The sequence below is a fragment of the Lepisosteus platostomus genome, chromosome 6, assembly GCF_059453375.1.
Source record: "Lepisosteus platostomus isolate fLepPlt1 chromosome 6, fLepPlt1.hap1, whole genome shotgun sequence".
NCBI lineage: Eukaryota > Metazoa > Chordata > Actinopteri > Semionotiformes > Lepisosteidae > Lepisosteus > Lepisosteus platostomus.
In genome coordinates, this window is record NC_142616.1 from 18,346,043 (window position 1) to 18,367,660 (window position 21,618).

The 21,618-nt window shown below is 44.1% G+C and overlaps 1 protein-coding gene across 1 annotated transcript; it reads left to right on the forward strand.

Moving 5' to 3' along the window:
• Positions 1-1,185: 1,185 nt before the first annotated feature.
• On the forward strand, positions 1,186-19,782 carry samd8b (sterile alpha motif domain containing 8b). Its single transcript, XM_088634541.1, has 6 exons — positions 1,186-1,415; positions 10,229-10,815; positions 12,925-13,020; positions 13,421-13,538; positions 14,708-14,858; positions 15,824-19,782. The coding sequence occupies exons 2-6, from the start codon at positions 10,244-10,246 to the stop codon at positions 16,126-16,128; spliced, it is 1,242 nt and encodes a 413-aa protein (XP_088490667.1). The 5' UTR covers positions 1,186-1,415; positions 10,229-10,243; the 3' UTR covers positions 16,129-19,782.
• The last annotated feature ends 1,836 nt before the right edge of the window (positions 19,783-21,618 follow it).

A 21,618-nucleotide genomic window follows, 5' to 3' on the forward strand; every position in this document is an offset into this window, starting at 1 on the left:
TAATCACAAAATAGAAAACTTTACATTAATATATATATACTTAGAACAGTATATATGAACGAATCTCGTTAAGATTAGACAAGTTGTAACAACAGTTACATAACAATAAGTTATCTTGTTCAGGTGCATTTTTTCGAGTCATTTTGCGTCACTTCCAAAACAGGTCAGGCAGAAATCCTGTCTTGAAGCTTTCCTCCTATAGGTGCAGTAGCGGATCCTTAAGCACGTCCCAAAGGGTGCAATAAAATTCTTTTGGGAGCCCGTCAGCACCCGGAGTTCTTCCCTTCTGTAAGCTTTCCATAGCCTGTCTCAGCTTTGAGGTAAAAAATTAATTTCTTTATCCTTTACCTTTGTAGAGCTGTACAGTCTTGAGTAGAAGGCCTCGATGCAGGAGAGGATAGCACTCGGCTCTGTCCTCTCTCTCCTCTCCTCATCAGCTACCTTTCCACGACAGACTTGGAGCCTACCACTTTCCTGAAAAAGAAGCGAGTACACTTCTCATTTTCCTCCAGGAATTGCACTCTGCTTCATAACAGAACACCTTGACTACTTTCTTCCGCTATGCTCCGGATGTCCTTTTGTGATATCCCCGAGCACATCGTGTAGAGACGCTGCAGCTGCCTCTGTTTCCTGGCTAGCACTCCTCTCCGTCTGGCAGCGGCCTTCCTCCCCTCAGCCACGAAAAAGGCCCTTATTCTCACCTTCACCTCTTCCCACCACTCTCCCACTGACCCATACAGGCACCGCACGGACAGCCACTGTGTCAGTTTCTCCTTGTAGTGGGATACTTCCCCCTTGTTCTCTAGCAGTTTTGTGTTGAGTTTCCAGAGGCCTGAAACAAAAGACAGTCCCGCCCTGGGGTTCCACTCCACCCCCTAAAGCCTAATGATCCGAGGAGAAGACAGGCTGAAGAGTGACCCCAACACATTTAACTCTCCGAGACAAAGCAATAGTCAATTCTGGAACTGCTGTTCCTCCCTGACCATGTATATCCTGCTGTTTTGGGATTTCTGCATCTATATGCATCTGAGAGTTTAAAGACTTTTACTCAATTTTGGAGATCCGTTGAGCTGGCATCCAATTTTATCTAGTCTGCCTGTCTGTGTGCTCTAAGATACAATTCAAATCCTCTCCCACCATCACGCCTGTGCCCCAGTGACCAGCAGAGGTCGCTCTTTTTAAGGGCTCCGCGTCTTCGCCCTGTCAGAGCGGCCTTGGCGGCGCCGTCTTCCTGTGGAATAACTTCGCAGTTCCTGTTTACGGTGCGCAGTCGGAGCATGTTCGTTCAGTCAGAGAGCAATGATTTGGAGAAACTCTCCGACTGCCAGGCGCTCCGGGAACAGGTCGCACAGCAGCATGTGAGAAGATTACTTCATCAGTTGTGATTACGGTTGTCGAAGGAGCAGACGCTTCGGGTGAGTAACTCAGTCCTGTCCTCCTGTTAGTGAGCTTGGTTTGGGTGGGCACCCGAATTGTCTTCATCAGTGCACTTTCAGCCTCTCTCACTTACTAGCTCTGATTTTTAATCGGTTGCTTTATTTCACTGTTTATTCGAGCGTCGCGGTACGTAAGCGGTCTTCGTTTTGTTTCACGTCTCGATGGGGGGCTGCTGGTGAAAGGTGGCTGCCGAGCGCAATTCGTACACATACAAAAGCTTTTCTAACAAAACTGGAAGATGGATCTGCTCCTCTGTGCAGTTATATGACTGCCTGCTCCATTTGGGAACTCCCTTTGTTTTGTACAATACTTTTATTTTAAAAAAAAAGGGTTAAACCGTCGTCCGTTGCCTGGTTAAAACCTCGTATTTGAAGAGGAGCTTGAATGCCGTTGGCCTTAAGCGTTCCCGTTAATTCCTTTTCTCATTTAAACGTAAGTCAAATTTATATCGAGTTCTGCCTTAAAACAGCGACCTGTGCATACAGCGGGGCTCGCTGCTGGGGCAGTCTGAGTGAGGTACCTGACTCGGCGGGACAACAGCAGGGCTTCGGACCCACGGCCCCGCGGGTCCAGGTCGCCTCCCCGGCGTGTGAAGAGTAAACGAGGTCTGGTCCCTCGTTTCACAACAGCTTTCAAAAGCGTCGGGGTTCGCACGCACCCCGAAGTGTGTGTGTGTGTGGGTACTTGCGGGAGCCCCAGCGCTGTATCGGTTCCCCGGAGGGGAAAGTCTTTCCTCCCCGGTGGAAAGGTATCCCGTGTTGTACGAGGGCTGGACTCTAGTCTTTCATGGAAAGTGATAGTGTCACAGCAGTCTTCGTGTTCACTTCCTCGGTTTAAACACCTCGGTGTTTCTTACCGTACAGGTTGCACTCGCTGAAGCTCATTTAGACGTTGGGGGGAAAGCCCAGTCATTTTAATTGCGATCCAGTTGTCGTTTTTTATTAAATCATTTTTGTTTTTGCTAGGGCGGCTTATTATCTCGTTCACTTAGCCCACGGAAAAGAGAGCCGTGAACGAAGGTGAAAAACGTCTCGCACGCTCACGATTCACTTAATGAGAAAGCGAAGTTCTAGTCCTTTAATTCCGGGGTAGTACTATTAGTAGAGACTTTTTATCTACGAGGGCTCTGTCGAAAAGCGTTTCTTGTATTTTCGTGTGTGCAAGTGTACAGGGACCCAGAGCACAATTCATTGGCGTGTTATCCGTTTATTTCTCGCTTCTTAAAGGGGACATTTTAACGTTTTTTTCACCTTCTTGACAAAGCTATTAAATACACTCTGATCTATCTGCGAGTTTATCCGAGTTCGCACAGAGCCACGTAAAACTGAGATTACGTGTGTTACCTCATGGTTGACTGTTTTCAAGACCCCTATCATAGTCGGCAGACATTAAACGTCCCTTTATATTATATATTTTTATTTTACAATAATATCTATAATTAAGAGTTAGACTTGCTTCAAGCTACATGTGAAAAATGAAGGAAAAACTTTAATGTTCAAGACCACAAGCATTCAAGTAGGCTAAATGTTACTTATTTAATCTCCTTTTGTTGATAGACTAGGTATTGTTTGTGTTGCCTTTTGTTTTAGGAGACTCTTGCTTGTTTGAACTGGAATATTAGAGGTAGCTTGATCCTTGAGGACTTTGACTTTGCAGGCTGAGATTATATCTGTACAGACTGCATTCCTGTTATGCAGCACCTTTATCAAGAGCACTGAAAAGCAGTAATTTAAGCAGGTTTCAAGATAGTGATATCCCCTGTATTGATAAGGCCCCGTCTCCCACATTGTAAGGTGAGGAAGGCTTTCTCTGGCACCAGTCCTGTGCTGAGTGCCCTGTGTGGTGTATCACAGAGAGGGCACTAATCAGCCATTGATCGCTCAGCCTCTCACACAGGGTCCTGCAGTGCCTCTGGCACTTTTCCCTGAAGTGAAGTTATTTATGAAAGTGTTCTTTTGACTTAACTGTTTCAGGAGGGTAGGTAATGTTGCTGGTCTGGAATTCCATAGGCGTCTATTGGTAAAAGATGTCGGCGCTAAGTGTGGCTCATGGCTTTTAGTTAGTTGGTGCATTAGTGGACCTAGTTTCAGATACAGGTGCTAGAAGTCATGCCTTCATCTGTGTCAGTCAGACCCAGAGCTGACCCTTGTGGGCAGTGCTCACTTTGCAGATGTGGGAGGCTCCTGGTGTGGAATAAGTCCTGTGTGGAGATGTCTCTCTCTGTCCATGTCAGCGTGGCATGTGTCTGGGCTGCGAGGAGTGGAGTTAACCGTTAACGTTCTGCTCCGTGGGACAAGTACAGGCCTGAGTATCGGTAGCAGTTCTGCTCGACTCTCACATGTGTGCAGATGTGGCGCAACAGGTCTGAGTTGTTTTGGGACAACATCTGAGGGTTAAAAGCTTGAAAGCTCAAATTTGAGAGGGGTAGTCCATCACGGAGGAGTCCTGTTCTGGTCCTGCAGGGCCGGTGTCACTGCAGGTTTTTGGAGTTTAGCAGCAGCACATGAAGAGCTGGGAGATGCTGCTAAATTGGTCCAGTTAAGCCAGTAACCAGCTGGCTTAGCTAGTTAAGAGTTTAGTTGTACCCGGTTGAGGATCTGGCCTATCTAACGAAAGTGCTTTTGGCTCATGTTAACGACGGGGTCCGAGCTGTGATTGTTGCAAATGTAGACCTAACATCCTGCTAGACACCAAATCTATAGTTAGAAATGAGTCCCTGCATACTTGGTGACTGTCCAGTTCCTTTGGCAATACGGTACATATCGTAGCTGTCCTTCCACTGGTTCCAGCTAGTTACATCTCTCTGTAGAAGAGAGGACACTAAGGTACAAAAGTGCTGTGCCATTTGCTTGCTGCTGTAATGTGCCTTTGTTTTTGCTCTTTCAACAGTCCTGCTGCGGTTTGGTCAGGCCGGCACTGATAAGAGTGTGATAATTATAGAGGCTGTATTTTATTTGCTTCCATCTTATAGGCAGTGTCACTTCTATAGCTCTTTGTCTGCTGTGTCATGGTAGATATTAGGTAGCAGCTCTTTCAGCTGTCAAAATATGAAGCTGTTTTTGGACTTTGCTGAGATTTTTTTAACCTAAAAATTACAGTTTCTGAGCCGGTAATTGCCTGTTATGTGAAGCCTAACCTATTTAATCCACAAACTTTCCCAAAACCAACTATTTATTAACTAGTCTATGAAATATATCTTTGAAGCCCTTCTTGACTCACGACTAGCTGGAAACCTGATTTTCCTTATGCTGAAGATCGCATCTTCAGTGGGGGTATTTGCGGACCACTATGTTCTCTGTACTTTTCTGCTGTGCTGTGGGAGCATGTCAGCTGCTTGCCGTGTAGTGGAAGTGCGTTTCTGCCCGCTGAAGCTCCTGTGCTATGGATCAGTATGCTAATTTGGAGTAGGAGAAATGATAAAATCACTTTATTGGCCATACACAATTTATTGCATTAGGAATTTGTCTTTTCGCATACCCCAGCTTGCTCTCCATGAGGCACACAGACGGGGAGCGAGAAGCTTGGGGTCAGAGTGCAGCGCATTTATACGGCGTCCCTGGAGCAGTTGGGGTTAAGGGGCCGAATGGAGACTGATTCCTCTGCCGGCCGCAGGATTTGAACCGGCAACCTTCCAGCCACAGGCGCAGATCCTGAGCCACAGAGCCACCGCTCCGCCCCAGTTCCTTTGTTTATGCATCAAAGTCGGGTCGTATAATAACCTCATCCAAATGAATGAGAAATTTTGCTCAAGAGGTGCTTGGGCATAATTACTACTGAATTTGGCTGAGGCTATTATTAAATGATTGTGACAGAAGGCATAAAGTACTGTACTGTAATATTACTAGTAATACTGCGGTAACGCAACTTCCTGAAGTCCACCTGCTGTTCCCTTCTGTTCCCAGTGGTGCCAGTGTCTGAGCTCAGTGCCTCGTTTGTGTCTGGCAACTGAATATGAGCTCTGTTTTGTCCTGATTGTATTGTTTCTGTGACCAGGGCTAAGCCAGCAGGCCTGCCAGCTGGCCTCATGTTTACATTAAATCCAATTTGGGATCTTCTGTACCATTAGCACTTTGAAATGAGAGCATGGATCACTGTGATTGGCATGCTAGTGTTACGCCATATTTCTCCTTCTTTGTTTTGTTTAACCTCTGAGTACTCCCATCTGTCACGGACCTCCAGAGGCAGTTTCTGCCTGGAATGATGTCCTCTTTAAGATTTTGTAATAACTTTGTAAGTACAGACGGCATTGGCCATTTCCAGGGCTTAAACTAGAGCTTCTTTCCCTGTGAAGCACCTGTGGGTGTGGAGTGCCGTCCCCTGCCTAGTGGAGTGGACTTGGTTGATCACAACGCAGTGGATCCACAGGTCTGTGGGTGTGGCAGTGGCACTCGTGCGCTCGGTGAGTAACCGAGCAGGAGCAGACTCCCATCTGCCACGTGATGTGAAAATGAGCGAGTCTCTCTGATCACAGTACTCTCAGATAAACGTCTAGCTGTTTGTACTGGTTACTGGTCTTCAGATCCCAGCAGCTGGTTTCATAATGAATGAGCTTTGTGCTCTGTTAGTGAGGTATGACATCCAGACTCTCTTCCTCAGATTTCTGATGTGTATTTCATTTCCCAGGAGCAGTGAAGTTGAATATTTCAGCTCCGCTTGCATTTCTGCAGCATGCCTGAGGTTACACCCTTGACACCCGACTCTAATCAAATACACGTGTATTTGCTCTAAAATGAGAAAGCGGTTTGAAATGGGTTTGAGTGCTTTTGCCAACGCCTAGACTCTGGTATCGGAGAGAGTGACTAAACAGTTGAAACTTTTTTTTCCTTTATTGCACTTCATTCATTTTTTTCAGCTTTGCCGTGCAACTAAATTTATACACACTGACAACTTTTCAGTTTCTCTCAGACCAAACCTATAAATGTGGTACAGTATATATCTAACATCTACTGTATATTCAGAAGTCTTGATTTGTTAAATGCAGTTTGATCTGTTTCTGGCACTGACCCTACAGATTATCCCATTTGTACGTCAAAAGTTTGAAATCTTTAGAAAGACGTAGGCCTTAATAGTTAATAAAAGCCTTAGGTTTAAAGGCAAGGCTTTAGTTTTTTTTAGTGACCTTAATATATTGGCAGCATTCTTTTTCTTAAACACGGCCAAAGTGTCTTTCACAACAAGTGTTGCTGCTTAACCTTGGAACGGATCACCAGTGGGAATGAACCTATCTGGTATTATAGAAAACCAGGCCGTCAGTGTAAGTGTGCACTGTTCACTCTCTGATACAGGGAAGTGGCAGTCTTGAGCAATCCCAGTTTTTGCTGAAGTTTCAACTTGCGCCATAATTCTTCCTCGCTCGGGGTACTGCCCCTTTAGAGGAGAAAAGGTTATTGAGCTTCTGCTCGAGATTAGGCTGAGAACTTTGGAATGGAAACAGGACGCCATGGTGAGCTGTCAAGCCGGTAGAAAATTAAAATGGCCCCATTGATGGGAGAGGCCTTAATGGAATAGTTTAATCACTGTAATGCTGCTGTAAGGAAAGTGAATGGGAGGCTTACTGATGAATGGATGTTGCGTTGATTTGACAGGCAGTTAGTTTTGTTTCTAAAAACTGTTAATGTGTTAGTTGTCCATTTAGGGGGAAAAAACTGCTAGTAGAATCTTATTTGAAGTGAGGCACAAATATCATTTCTATTTTTGTAAAACCTTAAAATATGGGGGGAGTCAAAAATGTAGGAAATTTAAGTTTTCATTTGTGTGCAGCATATTATTCTTGCATCATATTTTCTGTTTGGTTACTTTTCTCGATTAAACCTGTAGAATTACCCCCTGTATATTGTATATTGTGCTGTGGATAGGTGTTATGGATGTGTTGACCATTTGCTCAAGTGACTATATTTTGAGTAGCTGCAGCACTTGTCATGTATTAAATCAGCTGAACGCTGTCCGGGCACTGTAGCACATGCCATCACTGTCATGCTCATCCCTGCTGGAACACTGCTAAGGAAGCTATTGTTTCCATGGCAGCGTGCCACAGCTCACTCATCTGTCAATCGGAGCCTGTTGTCATGGATACATAGCCTGACAGGAAACCTGTTTCACCTGTGGGCAGTTCTTGACCACTCCCATAGCAGGGGAAGCAGGCTGTTCCAAATTTGCTCCAGCAGTGCTCTGTGCTTTGTTGTAGTGTTTACTAGGCGCCTCTAAATTCTCTGGCTCTCTCCCTTGTCTGGCGCCTTTACCTTTGGATCCTCATCCCTGGTTTGGCTTGACTTTGTCTCCTGGGTTTGCTTCTTTGTACTGTTATTTTCTGGCTTTGAACCCTGTTACATATTCAGATTACTGCTCTCAACTGTGTTTCTCTGTACTGTCCCTTGTCTTTTGCCTGGCTATGAACACTGTGTTCTCGGGCTGTGACCCTGAATTGTGTTTTGTGTGTTTACATGTTTACTGCTGCCTGCTCAGCTACTTATTTCTCCCTGCGTTTGGCTTCTTCCTTTGAAACTTGGGCTGCAATTTCCATGAGCAGCGAACATCCTGCCACTGTCAGGGTGTCATCTTAATTTTTCACCTTTCAATTGGGCTATCCTGTTCTTCCATACCCCCTCCGGGATCGTAGCTCTTCCATGGCATTCCCCACTTGAGAGAGACTGTGGGGTCCTCTTCTTCCTGGGCTGCTCTTCACTTGGCTCTGCTCTCACACAGTGCTAGATTTTCTCACCAACTCTTCGCTCTCTGTCTTCATTAATCTCCAGGCATTGGAGTATTCAACCTTCAAAGCTGCTAGGTCTTTGACGTCTGTACGTTTCAAGGGCAGTATAAGTCTCAGGACCTGCATCCACACTCTGAGTATTTAATTTAAGACTCAGCAGTAGAGGCTACGAGTTGGAGATGGTCTGTGCCAGTGCTGTTTTTAAAAGTGGAGATCAAAAGAAATTAATTTTGTAAGCATTTATGAACAGATTTTTGAAACACTCTTGTGGAGTGAGTCAGCATGATACAACATTAGAAATTGTGATTTTTTTTTGTCTTGTATGAAAATCAAGACTATCCTGGCCCTAAGCACTATTATCTGTGATGTAATGCGTAATGTAATGGTCTGTCCCTGTCCACAAATCTCTACATCATAATCTCCGTTTCAAAATAAATGCTGCTGTGGCTTTTGGTCTAGATTGCTAATGCCTAAAATTCTGACCACAGCAATAATGGGGGGGAAAAAAGTCACATGAGCTTAGATCATCGTTCTACATTAGACACAGCATATTCATTTTGTGTTCAGTAAGGATGTTTTCAGCTTAAAAAAAAAAGTTAACTGATATGACTTGTTAAAAATCTGACTAAAGGGCATGAAACGCAGATAAAATTCCCAGTCTTGAAAACATTTTTTTAAGAGAGGAAGAGTTTAGGGCTCTGGGACCAGTTTTTCTGAGCGTGCCTGTTAGTTGGCACAGTCAATAGATCTGTACAGTATGGAGGCTTTGAGGATATTGTGACATAATGGCGTATTACCATTATTAGAAATTCAAGAAGGAAGCACTTAGTCATCGTCGGTTTCACTGATGAATAAAGTGATTAAATGCCAGTATTCAGAAGCCACTCTCGGGAAGTTTAAGACAGGAAGACATGCCAGAGAACCTGACTGAAACTGCTGAATATCAAAAGAAACCCCCCCACTGGTTTAATATTTTAGAAACTAAAGGCTAAGGGTTTTGGCTATCGATTAAATGTTTTTGGCACCATTTAGAGTAATTGATCATTCATGACTGACTGATACTCTTCAGTGCCTTTGTTGTAAGAGCACTTCATTAGTGAGAGAGTGGATTGGGCTCAGGTGATGAGGTGGTTTAATCTCCTGGTGAAAATCGAGAAAGGAAATAATGTTTCACTCTTATCAAGAGGAGATGGTATTCCGCCATAAGCGTGTTGCAGGCTAGACTGAGTTACCTGGAAGAACCTGTCGGCAGTGGAGCCAGATTCTCCAATAACAAGTGGAGTTTTCTGTAGAACAGCCAGATGGGTCTCAGTGAGTGTGACATACGCACATCATGCTGATTGCTGTACAACAGACCAGTTGATGGGGAGGTCTAGGTGTGCTGGTGTGATCAGGAATATCTCATCTCTCAGCCTCCTCTTGTAGAAGTTGATGACAGCCGGGCTGCATGATGCTACACCGATCATGTCCTGGGACCCCACTTGTGGGCTCATCCTGATGTGACGGCAGTCCAGCAGGACAACCTGCTGCTTGTGTAACAACAGCTTGTTGCAAGATGAAAACCTGACGGTTAATTTCATAAATACCCTATTCCTCGGACTTGAGGCCCATTGAATACCTCCGGATTGAACTGGGATGACATGTGGCATCAAGGGCTCAGAGACCAGTACACAGTCACGTTTGTCCAGGTCATGTTCCTGCCAGCGATCACAGTTCCACGAGCCAAGTGAAAGGATCTTAGTGAAAGGCATGCATCACACATGTACCGTTTATACGGCTTCCTCATGGTAACCACACAGCCTGAAAGCCTGCGACTTTCCCCCTCTTTATCCATCCCGCTGATACCGAACGTCTATGCAAAGTGAATTGCCCTCTGTCATCTCTGTCTGTTTGTTTAGAGAAAGACTGGCCTTTGTTCCTCTCCTGTTGCAGGACGGGGCTAAGTTTCTTCTGAGGCTTAGCGCCGACTCTGGCCGAGTGCGCTCTGCGGCCCCCGCCCTCTGGAGCTGAGGCGGCTGTCCAGGGAGTGCTGCTGCTGCGGCTGCTGCTGCTAGTAACCTCCCCCGTGTTCCTCTGTTCCAGCCAGGGCAGGCAGAGATGGCAGGAGGCCAGCTGACCGTGCGGCGCTGGACGACGAAGCACGTGGCCCGGTGGCTGAGGGAGGAGGGCTTCAGCGACTACGTGGACCTCCTGTGCAACAGGCACCGGCTGGACGGCACCTCGCTGCTGTCGCTGACCGAGTACGACCTCCGCTCCCCGCCCCTGGAGCTGAAGGTGCTGGGGGACATAAAGCGGCTGATGGTCTCCATCCGCAAGCTGCAGAAGCAGAACAGCGACGTCCTGGAGGAGCTGGGGTACACGTGCGAGGGCTGGCCCGCGGCCGCCGGGGCGCCCCAACTGCAGGCCGCCGACTGGCTGTGCAACGGGGACCCGGCGCGGGACTGCGACGGCGCCCTCTCCAGCCTGGGCGCAGAGCCCTACCAGCAGTACGCCAACGGGAAGTACAAGCAGCACCCGCGCCGGCTGGACCCGGAGTACTGGAAGACCGTCCTGAGCTGCGTGTACGTCGTCTTTGTGTTCGGGTTCACGTCCTTCGTCATGGTGATCGTGCACGAGCGGGTGCCCGACATGCGCACCTACCCGCCGCTGCCCGACATTTTCCTGGACAGGTGGGTGTTCCTCCCGGGTCCCGGGTTCTGCAGCCTGAAGCCCTGCAGGGGCTTTCCGAGGCCTCTGGTTTGTAACCTTTTGGCCCACCTGGCCTGTGAGATAGGTCGTAGCTGATGGATCCAAGGATCTCCTCCAGCTGCTTCTTGTAAGAAGTAAGGGTATTGGCTTTAAACACATGCCTGTACAGCTCCTTCCAGACTCCTGCCACCATCTCTGTAAAGGGTGTCCTCTTTTTGAGGATCTCGCTGTGCTGTTTTATCAGCTTCAGATACTTGGCTGTGTAATGTGTTCCACATTCCCACAATCCAAAAGTTCGTGTGAAAGTTGCTCTTTGATTGAACTAATGCTGAAGGTTGGCTGACACCTTTTTGTGAATTTCTAAGCGCGAGGCAAGTAACGCATTTTTAACCAGAGTGAGATAGTTCGAGAACTGCAAATGTGGGATGGGTACAGTTTTTCATGTTGCTCTTCCAGTACTCTACACTCACACAGTGGATAGGGCACTGTGTGAATCACTGTGTGATTGTGTACCACGACACAATCAGATTTCAGGAGGAGCTTCGCACATAGAAATGTATGAACATAATTAGCATTATGTTATGCATTATAACATATTCATAAAGTTCCCAAGCGTTCATGGTTTAACGCATATGCCGGCAATACAGTGTAAAAACAGAGGACTCTTTTGGCTGCCAGCCTGCTTTATTGTAAAGTAGCCTCTTATTTAACCTGCCTGAGTATTTTAAAGTGAAGTGAGGCGGATAGGCTGCTCACACTGATGATATGAACCTGATTTGACGCTGTTAAAAACAAAAGCCTGGACAGAAACAGTGAGAGACAAAACAGCTGGCGGCAAGGATGTCTGTGAAGGCCAAGGTTTGAAAAGTCTGGCTGCCGGTCGTGACGCATGGCTGATGTTAGGCGATGCAGGGTGCATACAGTGGTTATGTTTCTAAAACTGGAGTCTAAACGGAACGCCTAGTTTCTGCCAGTAAACGTATGCTACAGAAGTTCACGAAGGTTTGGTAGGGTGTAGTCCTTGGCCAAGGCTGTTGGAATACTTGAGAAAGTCATAAATAGTAGGGTTTTTAGGTATTCATTTACCTTTTGTATGATCTCTGACATTAAGAATTCTTCCACCCATCCTTTTTTTAAATCTCCACATCCAGTTCAGGGTTGTGGGTGTGTCTGAGCCTGTTCTGGCAAGAGGAGGCCACAATACAGGCCTTGATAATCGCACGTGATGACCGCTGCGCCACTCTGCTGCCCGGGGACTTATTTCTTGGAAAAGTAATGATGTTAGAGGCTACAATCTTTATCTTATCCCGATGCCTTCGTATCCAGAGTAGAAGTGCAAAGGTCCTTGAGTCCCGTGTGGATGAACTGCCTGCTGCTTCACGGTGAATGAATTGGAAGGGTTCTCTCCTTAGGGAAGTTGTGTCCATCATGCCCTAGGAGAGAGAGGTGTAAGAAAGGTGTAAGGGGCTGTTCTCGCCTTGTACGTGAGCAATACTCATTCTGGTAGGGATGCTCTTTTCCATTTAAATTTCTCTTTGTTTCTTAACTAACAAAAACAAAACAATTCCCACACTGAGTAATGTGCCCAGTACTCATTTTAAAATTCCTTCAGTCTTAAGTCTGCCCAGTCTCCTTGTTTTACTTTTGATGACATGAGTCCGAGCAGACTTTGCAGGTGTTCACCGAGTATGTGAAATGATGGTGATTAAGCCTGCCCTGCCGGTGGAATAGGTTACTCTGTACACTGGGAAGATCAGCAGCGCTGCTCTGGAAATGCCCTGAAGGTTTGTCTTGTCCTGAAGCTGCAATCCTGATGCGGTCGATGTTTGTTTCCTCTCTGCACTGCGCGCGGTGTGATCGCGAAGTCCAGCTGCCCCGCCTGCTTTCAGAGCTGGAAACTGGGACGCGTGAGCACAGGCACAAAGATGGTAAAAAAAAACAGAGGAAAGAAGCTGATATAATCCCCCGACACACATGCAAAAAGTGGTAAAATAAGATGTCCCTCTGCCACAGATGAATTAAAAGACATGTCCTGGAACACCCTGTGTAGCCTAGCAGTGGTAAACTCTGGTTTTGTCTTTTTGTTGCAGTGTACCCAGAATACCTTGGGCCTTTGCCATGGCTGAAGCCTGCGGTGTGGTTCTGTGCAATATTTGGTTGCTGGTGCTGCTTCTTCACAAACACAGGTACTGTGACACGAGCTAAGAGAAGCTCTTTTTTTTGGGGGGGGTGCATGTGTAGTACATTCTACGGTTTTGTACACAGTGAGGGACAGCGATGTGCTCCTGGCTACTAATCCACTTAGGACTGTAATGGCTCCCTGCAGCTCAAGTAAATAGATGTTTTCTTGCCTTGTTCACATCAGTAATTGTTCAAATGCAAAACGTTTTGTTTCCGTTGTAGTCAGTGGTGTCATAGTCCTTGTGCCATTGTTTTCGTCCCCAGGTTAGTTCTTTGGAAAGTTCACTGGGCTGTTCGTGTTCAGAACTAACTTGCGCTAGGACACGCTGCTTGACAAGTTTAGTATCGTTTAGTCTGTGAACTTTTTGGCCTCTTAGCCTTCTGCCCATTGGAATGTCCTTGCAGGTCGATTCTCTTGCGTCGGCTGTGTAGTCTCATGGGAACTGTGTTCATGCTGCGCTGCGTCACGATGTTCGTCACCTCCCTCTCTGTGCCTGGACAGCACTTGCAGTGCTCAGGAAAGGCAAGTTGGCAGCTCTGAAACTGAGTGCTGCAGTTACTTTTGGTGTTAAATATAACATTTTGGTTATGTAATGCGCTAAAGAGGATTTCCTTTTTGACAAATCTCAATCACTCAGAGCCCAGAGCCCTGGCTGGTTAACCCCAGTCCACCCTCTGCGGTGCTTAGACAGCTGTACTCTGCTGCTCGGGGGGGAATCTCAGTCACAGTCGGCTGTGATGTGACGCAGGCTCGAGCCCGTGGTCAGACAGTGCTCAGGCGAGCACTTATACTGAGCCACTTCGTTATCCTTTTTTAACATCCCCATAACCCATACGGAGAAGCCATTTACGTTTTTTAGCTTTCATGAAAAAAAAAATATTTTTGTAAGATTCAGCGTCCTGCGCATTCGGAGAGGCGCGCAGCTAGCGACTGAAGATTTTGCCCCGGTGCCACGTCAAGCTGCCTGTATAACTTTGAATCGATTTTCAGTCGTCATTCCACTAAAAGGGCTCCCACAGTTAGTGAGAGCGTTTGCGAAGTGCTGGAACATTTTAAGATGTAGTGTTTGGGCAGTTAAATGATGGGGCTGAATGGAAAATGTAGCCTATTAAATGTTCCAGTTGCCGAGTCCTAAAGGCAAGCTCCAGCGTATAACAAATGTCAGTATATCAGAATTCCTTCTCCAGCTCTGGTAGAAATTATTTTCATTTTTCCCTTAATTTTCTCTTTATATACATTTCTTTAAAAATTGCTAGGCAGCACTTTCCTTCTTGTAGCTAGAATGTAAAACCTTAAGGTTTATCTTCTCACCAGATCTTTGTATACACAGTCTTATTTGACTCTCACTTGAATCTGTTAAAAGAAGATGCTGTTGGAGTATAAGATGACTTCCTCTTGTTTCTGTGGCTTCACATCTAGTTTATTTGGCAAGTAGTATCTAATTGATTCACATTCATCGTACATCATTTCTTTAACAACATAGAGGAGAGCTTGTTCCATACTCCCACCCCCCTTGGTGTAACGACGTGCCTCTGCTGGGAAGAAATCTGCTGGGTTGACTTGTTTCTAAACATTTTAAAACATGCTGGAAGCCCAGAATAGGATGGGCCATGATATGTACAGTGATTGTACACAGTTGAAGTGAGAACTTTTTTCCTGGTTCATTTCCCCCCAAATTCTGCCTCTTCCAGATCTATGGGGACATTTGGGCGAAACTGCGACGAGCCGTGGCCATCTGGAGTGGCTTCGGGATGACACTGACCGGGGTGCACACGTGTGGCGATTATATGTTCAGCGGGCACACAGTCGTTCTGACAATGCTGAACTTCTTTGTGACGGAATGTAAGTGCAGAACGGAATGTTCTAGGTGTAATAACAGTGGTTCGACTGTAGTAGTACGCAGCGGTTGCTCTGCCATCCCTCGGTTAGAATGACATTAGAACACTTTTTATACATTCAATATCATCTTATTTTATACCTCTGTTCTACATGCAGTTACTGTGTGGCTTGTGAATAATACAAACTACATGAGATGCATCTGAACTTCCCCAGTCGTATGCCACAGAGATGAGTTGTTTCAGTTTACCAGTGACTCCAGTTACTAACTGGTTGTGTTTTAGAAGGTAAAAATCCTTAAATGTAATAGCCGGATTTGAAGTAGGAAGTGTTTCTTGAGTAAGTTTAAGTAGGTAGCTGCGTCAGTATGTGTAGGCTGCAAAGGAACAAGTTAAGGCTTATTCCATGCTGAAAAGAAACAACGTTTCCACTGTGGAATCTTCTTCAGGTGTTGAAGCCCAATAGTTGAAACATTGTTTTTCTTTTCTTCCCTTCAACATGGAATAAACCTTCCCTTGTTCCAGTGTTTCTTGAATGTCTTGCTACGCCTCTGCTGCCATCAGGTGGTCTTTGTCATTATTGCACAAAATTCAAATTCCGGGGACAACAGCACCTCAGTTCTGTCATGGAGTGTTAGATCACTGATCAAATGTCAGGAAAAACATGGTGTAAGTTTATCGATGGTGATTTTTCCTCCCCCCCCCCACATACTACTGTTCATGTAGCAAAACGGTACATGAAAAATCAGAGACATAGTGAAGTGTGGTCACAGTAGGATCTGGATATGCAAAGTGTATTGTGGTTCTGCAGCAAACTACGCATGTCCTCAAAGTAAAAATAAAATGACAATGTTCTGCATTACACTCTGCAGAAACAGACAAAGGCAACGCAAAGCGAGGCAGACATTGGGATGAAGAACCAGAGAAGGGGAAAGAACCATTAAAATGTATTTTCTCCTTTCATTCTCCTAGATACTCCAAGAACCTGGAATTTCATACACACTCTTTCTTGGGTTTTAAACCTGTTTGGCATCTTCTTCATCCTGGCTGCCCACGAGCACTACTCGATCGACGTCTTCATCGCCTTCTACATCACCACGAGACTGTTCCTCTACTACCACACGCTGGCGAACACCCGGGCCTACCAGCAGAGCCGCCGGGCCCGCATCTGGTTCCCCATGTTCTCCTTCTTTGAGTGCAACGTCAACGGGCCAGTGCCCAACGAGTACTGCTGGCCCTTCTCCAGGCCCACCTTCATGAGGAGGCTGATAGGATAGAGCCCTGGGCCCGGGTCCGGAGCCCCGGAGCAGGTGTGTTTCGCGGGGCCCCAGGTGAGGCACGAGTCTGCCCGCGACACGGCATTCGCGGAGGAGCTACAGAGTGACCTGGTGAATTGTTCTATTTGGGGGATAGATGATTTGCACAAAACATCCTGTTGAAATCCTGTTGACACCCTTTCGGCTGTTATTAGGCGGAGAGGCCTGCGCTCCAGGTGACTGCGGGAGGGCCACTGTCGGCCTGCACCGGAGAAAGAAGCTCGAGACCTGGGCACGGTTTCTCTCTCTTCCCCGTCTGCTTGAAACTCGACTTGCCTCCCCATAACACGTCAAATGTTTTACAGAAGAGCTATATTGTTGTTGAGGAAAAATTCCTTTTTCTTTTTTGTCCCAAATTGAAGTGAGAAAACGAAATGTGTTTACCGCGGTGTGCAGTTTGGTTATTGGGGACATTTTTGAAAATCGTACGGAATATTAGATATTGCGTACCTGGGCAACACGTACCGCTGCTAAAATGGTAGCAAGTTAAACTCGTGTTAAAGAGAAAGGTGGCACCATTCCTTGAGATATAGTGAGTAAAATGATTGAATAAGTTGGGTTATACTAAAAGGGTGGTGGTGTTGACATTGAAGAAGTTATTAATCATTGTGTCCGCAGTGCACAGCTTTGGTTTGAGTATTGAAATGCTCTCTCTTATGTGGACCTGTTGCAGCTCACTTACACTGCATCCTGTCAGGCGATGACTGGTATCAGAGGAGGCTTCGTTTAAAAACCTCTCCAAAGACTGGAACAGAAATCATCACTTTAAACATTATTCCATTTGTCATTGTGGTATTCAGAGAAATATTTTCTTGATGCTAACAATCCAACCTTTTATTTAACCAATCTGGACTTTGCACAGTTCTGTTATACCCACTGTTTTTTCATCACAGATGTTCGAACTTGAACAAAGTGAGCTGTGATCAAAATTGATGGCTCTGAGCTCCCTATACGTTTGAGCCCTGATAAGGCTTTAAGAATGTAAACGTATGTAGTTCTGCTAAATTAAATTGGCTGTGAAGAAGCTTATGGAATTGTCCTAAAAGTCAGAATTTTTTGACGTCACTTGAAAGAAACCTACAAGTAAAGCTGTGCACTTCAGATTAGATGACTTTATCTGCCTTTCAAGGATTTTCATTATTTTCTAAAAAGCTATTCATGTCTGTGTCTTAATTTATAGAGTATTTTTAAAAATATATATTTTTATTTAAATTTTGTAAATCACTGAAATTTTGCTTAAAAATGCAAAAACGGTATAACACTCAGAGTAATTCCTGGAAGTGATAATGGTTTACGGTAATGCACTAAATGAGATGGAATACTTTTGTCTTGAGGGATAAACTTTTGGGAGTGTGCTTCCTGCAGTGCACAGTGGTTAGACACATGCAAAAAACACTCTTTTTGATCTTAATTCAATAAAATCTGATTTTTTTTTATGCAGGTGGGTAGTAGGCATCTGTCCCTCATTGACCTGCATATGTGTCTGCATATAGACACCTGTACTGCAAATGTTTTATAAATACAGAATACAGCAAAACTATAAAAGTGCATTGCATTTAAACTGTCAGATTTAATATTTCCGCTTAATTTGTATCCAGTACATATTTTACAACCTTTATTACTGGGTGATGGAATTGATATTCAGCTCTGCATTGTCACACAATGGACAAGGGGATGTTACAGTTCTATGGTGCTCATGCTGAAATGAACTGAGGAAGGTTTTATCATGTAACAGTTGAAAATCTGTGTACGAATGTCGTTTTTGTAGCTTATTCTCAAACCGAAACCCCAAGATGGAATTGTCATGAGGGCTGGTGATTATCGCCTCTCTGCATCGGAGTGACACCACAGTGAAAAGCATGAGAATGGCTAACTCGAACCTGGCAATGATGTGAGCCGACTGTAGCTTCTGTAATGGAACAGCTCTTATATTTGGTTACATTACATTTGATCTGTCTTTGAAACTTTCTGTATGTGTCATCTTTGTCTATTTCATTGCAGAATTTTGGATTTCCTTGCTTTGAAAGATTCCCAGTTACAGACATCCCCCGTCCCACAGTTATAAAAAAGGTTCATTTTAACTTTAGTGACAGCTACATACAGTATGTGCATCTGTTCTTTCATAGCTTTCATGGCTTTGTTTCTAGTTCCTAAAAAGAAATGATTTTTTCCCCCCAGTTTCCTTCATTGCATGGATTTAATTTCCACTTTTCTGTAAAGCGATTAAAGCAAAACATCCAGTCCTGTCCATGTTTAAAGGTTTTCTTTAAACGTTTGTGTGAATTATTGCTTTATAAACTTACATTGAACGGTCGATAATCAAAACCTTCCAAGTTTCCCAGATGTCCTCTTTTTACGTACCTACATTACAAATGCTGCAAGGTTAGGTATAATGCAGTCCTTTTTTATCACACCTGAGCCTCTGTTTTTTTTAAGCTGGAGTTACTGTAAGTACGACACACTCTTATACCATAAGCCTTTTCTTATGCAAATATGCAAAACACTTTACTGCTTAGCATCCTTTCTCTAGCTGATTGATTTTATTTTCTATTTAAAAACTTAAAAAGTTCATTTATTTTGACAGCACTTGGATGGGAGTTATTGCACTAGCGCTGTGCTCCTCGTGAAGCACGTGATTATATTAAGCAGTTCCTCACTGCGCTGCCCTCAGAGTAGATAGTTTGTGAGGTGCAGTGCTTGTGTAGAGTGCTTCCAAATGACCAGTCAGCTGCTCACCAGGTTGCTTGATGACTTTAGTGCACTATAGTCTTTTTGTACCCAGGTTGCCCAGCTGTGAATAACTTCAGATTGATTCACTTGTTTAACATCAAAATGCACATCAAGTGCTCTAGTTGCCATTAAAGATATTGGGGTGTGATTCTCATTCTCTAAACTCTGGTGTCATGCATTTAAGAGAAAGGGCCTCCAGTGGTACTGTAAGTAATGTTTTAATAAAGAGCACTATCTAAGCTATGGTAGAACTACATTGAAATAACTACATAATGCAAAGTTCTTTTCCGTTTTGAAGTATTAACTAATTTTGTGTAATTGACTCAACTGCACTTTGGGAGATGATTTTGTTTCAATGTTTACAGTTTTTTTTTTCTGTGCAGTATTCAGTAGACCTGTAGACATAGGGAAATTAGCAAGTGCTGACTGCTACAGTGTTCCCCTTGTTAGTACATGTAGGAATGAAAATGTTTTTGAGCAATACAACTCGACACTACTTTTGGTTTTTCTTGCATATTTTATAGTGTCTTTTTGTCAAAACACATGAACAGAACAAAACCAGAAAAATTAGTACATCATCTGTTGGTTGCCTTGGTAGTGTACGTATTTTTACTCGGTTCTGTTTTTGTTTTCAATACCAATAACATAACATTGCCTGCAATTTAACATCTTTTCAGTGTCTTGTGTATATTTGACATTATCTTCAATAGACAAAGCAGATGAAATTTGTGTCTTTTAAAGGTGCAGCTCTTTGAAGTACAGATAGCATAACTCAAGGTTATACTGCATTATCAAAGGGTACTAAACCATTTAATACCTACATGTTGTTGCTTTACAACTCTGTGATAAGGCTGCTGCAATAAATAAAAAACCTTTTTTCAAATAGATTGGTCTTCTTATTGTATGGCATTGAAACGGCAGTAGGTATAATGAGCCATTTGGTTTCTGGATTCCACCATCATACACTGTGTAGGATGGTTCTTGTTTTAATGTTTTTTTCTGCTATTTCTGTTACTTAATCACTGCATCACAAACATTCGTACAGTATTGCCTGTATTTTATAACCCACACTATTGAACTTTAAGTTCCAAGCATTCCAGGCTGTACTGAGGACTTCCTTGTCACAATACACTGCTTTAACCCTGGTAAAGGCTCTGCTGTCTTTCATTGCAATCCAGTCCCATTGCAAGTCTTGATTGCAAAGCCCAGTCCTTTCTCTTTTCACCAGGCTTCACAGAGATCCCCATGTCCAGGCACTGCTCTAGTGGCAATGTTAGTGTGAAACGTGAAAGAATGACGCTTTTCAACACGTTTCAGTTTACCAGCAGGATGTGTGTATGCAGAGATCTCGGCACAATTAAGAAGGATGTTTTCCCAATATGACAAAGTTGAGTTTTTCCCCACTTTCCTGTTTATTCTTACTCGGACTTAGTAAAGGTTTTGACCGGCAGGCTGATGTTTTCTGTTGATTTTTTCCAAACAACTTGCTTTCCCCTTGCCTTAGATATCCTGTTACCACAGATTTCCTACACTGATGAAAGGAAGTTAAAGAGCCGTGGCACTGGCCAGGGGAGGGTCCCGCGGCACGTCCAGCAGCGTATTGAATGGGAACGATGAAATACAAGGTCAATTATTATAACCTGCTTCTCATGACTGGAATGTCCTTTTACTAACATTCTTCAAAATACTCACTCTTACAGAGAAATAAGCTTTCACACTAATGCCTATGGTAAAAAACTAAAGCGGTTCGGCTAAAATAATCTTAAATATACCTAATTGGCAAAGGTTTATTTTTACTTATGAAGATCATTTCATGTGTAATAATTCCCCAACAGGGTATTGATGAGTATAAGCCACCACTATAAGAAAATACACAAATCACAGTAGAATTCAGTATATTAAAAGGCAGTGAGACAACTTGTAGGTTCCTTCACTTTTATTCACTCATGGTAAAATAAGTGATTTTTTTTTTCTGAAGCTGGGGTCTGATGTTTATCCAGAAAAGTTTGATATCTGCTATAAAGCCAGATGTTGATCCCTGTTTGATGTAGGTTTAAATTGAAGAGATTGAAAACCTCTGCATCACAGAAAATCTTGAAAATGACAAAATAAGACATTCTCCTGAATGACCGCTTGCTTAACATCATGGCACAACAACCTGAAGTACACTACTCTACACTCAAGGGACTGGACTGACCATCAGAATCACCCTATTCTAAGGAAAATCACTGGCGGAGCTAAAGGAGACAATGACTGCAAGGAAACTAATGCATTAAAATTTACTTGTAGCTGCTTGCTTGGAACAATAGTGAAAAAACGATTCAAACTTTTTAACATCAACTCATTTACTGTTTAAAATTTTTTTAGTAACGCATAAAGAATCATGACCAGGACAAACGAAGAAATATTTGAAGCATTAGTGTACGTATCCATGCATTAATATCAATTTCTAAATGTAGTTATGTTCAACACAGGTCTGTGATTTCCTTATTTAAAAAAAAAGTTTCTGCAGAAAGGTAATGATTCGAAAATGGCTGTTGAATGCAATTCCCCAAAAAGGCATGGTTTGTTGGATGAGGAAGGCCATTCGCTAACTGATGTCGAGTAAAGGCGTTAAGAAATGCTGCAGACTGTATTAGGAATTTCTGCGACAGACAGACACATCTGACGGTTCCGTCGGCTCCCGCAGGAAGGAAAAATACGGACTGTGATGTCAAACAT

What these genes read in the sequence shown, in the direction of transcription:
- samd8b (XM_088634541.1), top strand. Translation starts at nt 10,244, where the DNA reads ATGGCAGGAGGCCAGCTGACCGTGCGGCGCTGGACGACGAAGCACGTG. An exon ending in CCCGACATTTTCCTGGACAG is followed by an intron (nt 10,816 to 12,924) that starts GTGGGTGTTCCT and finishes TTTTTGTTGCAG; the next exon opens with TGTACCCAGAATACCTTGGG. An exon ending in CTGCTTCTTCACAAACACAG is followed by an intron (nt 13,021 to 13,420) that starts GTACTGTGACAC and finishes ATGTCCTTGCAG; the next exon opens with GTCGATTCTCTTGCGTCGGC.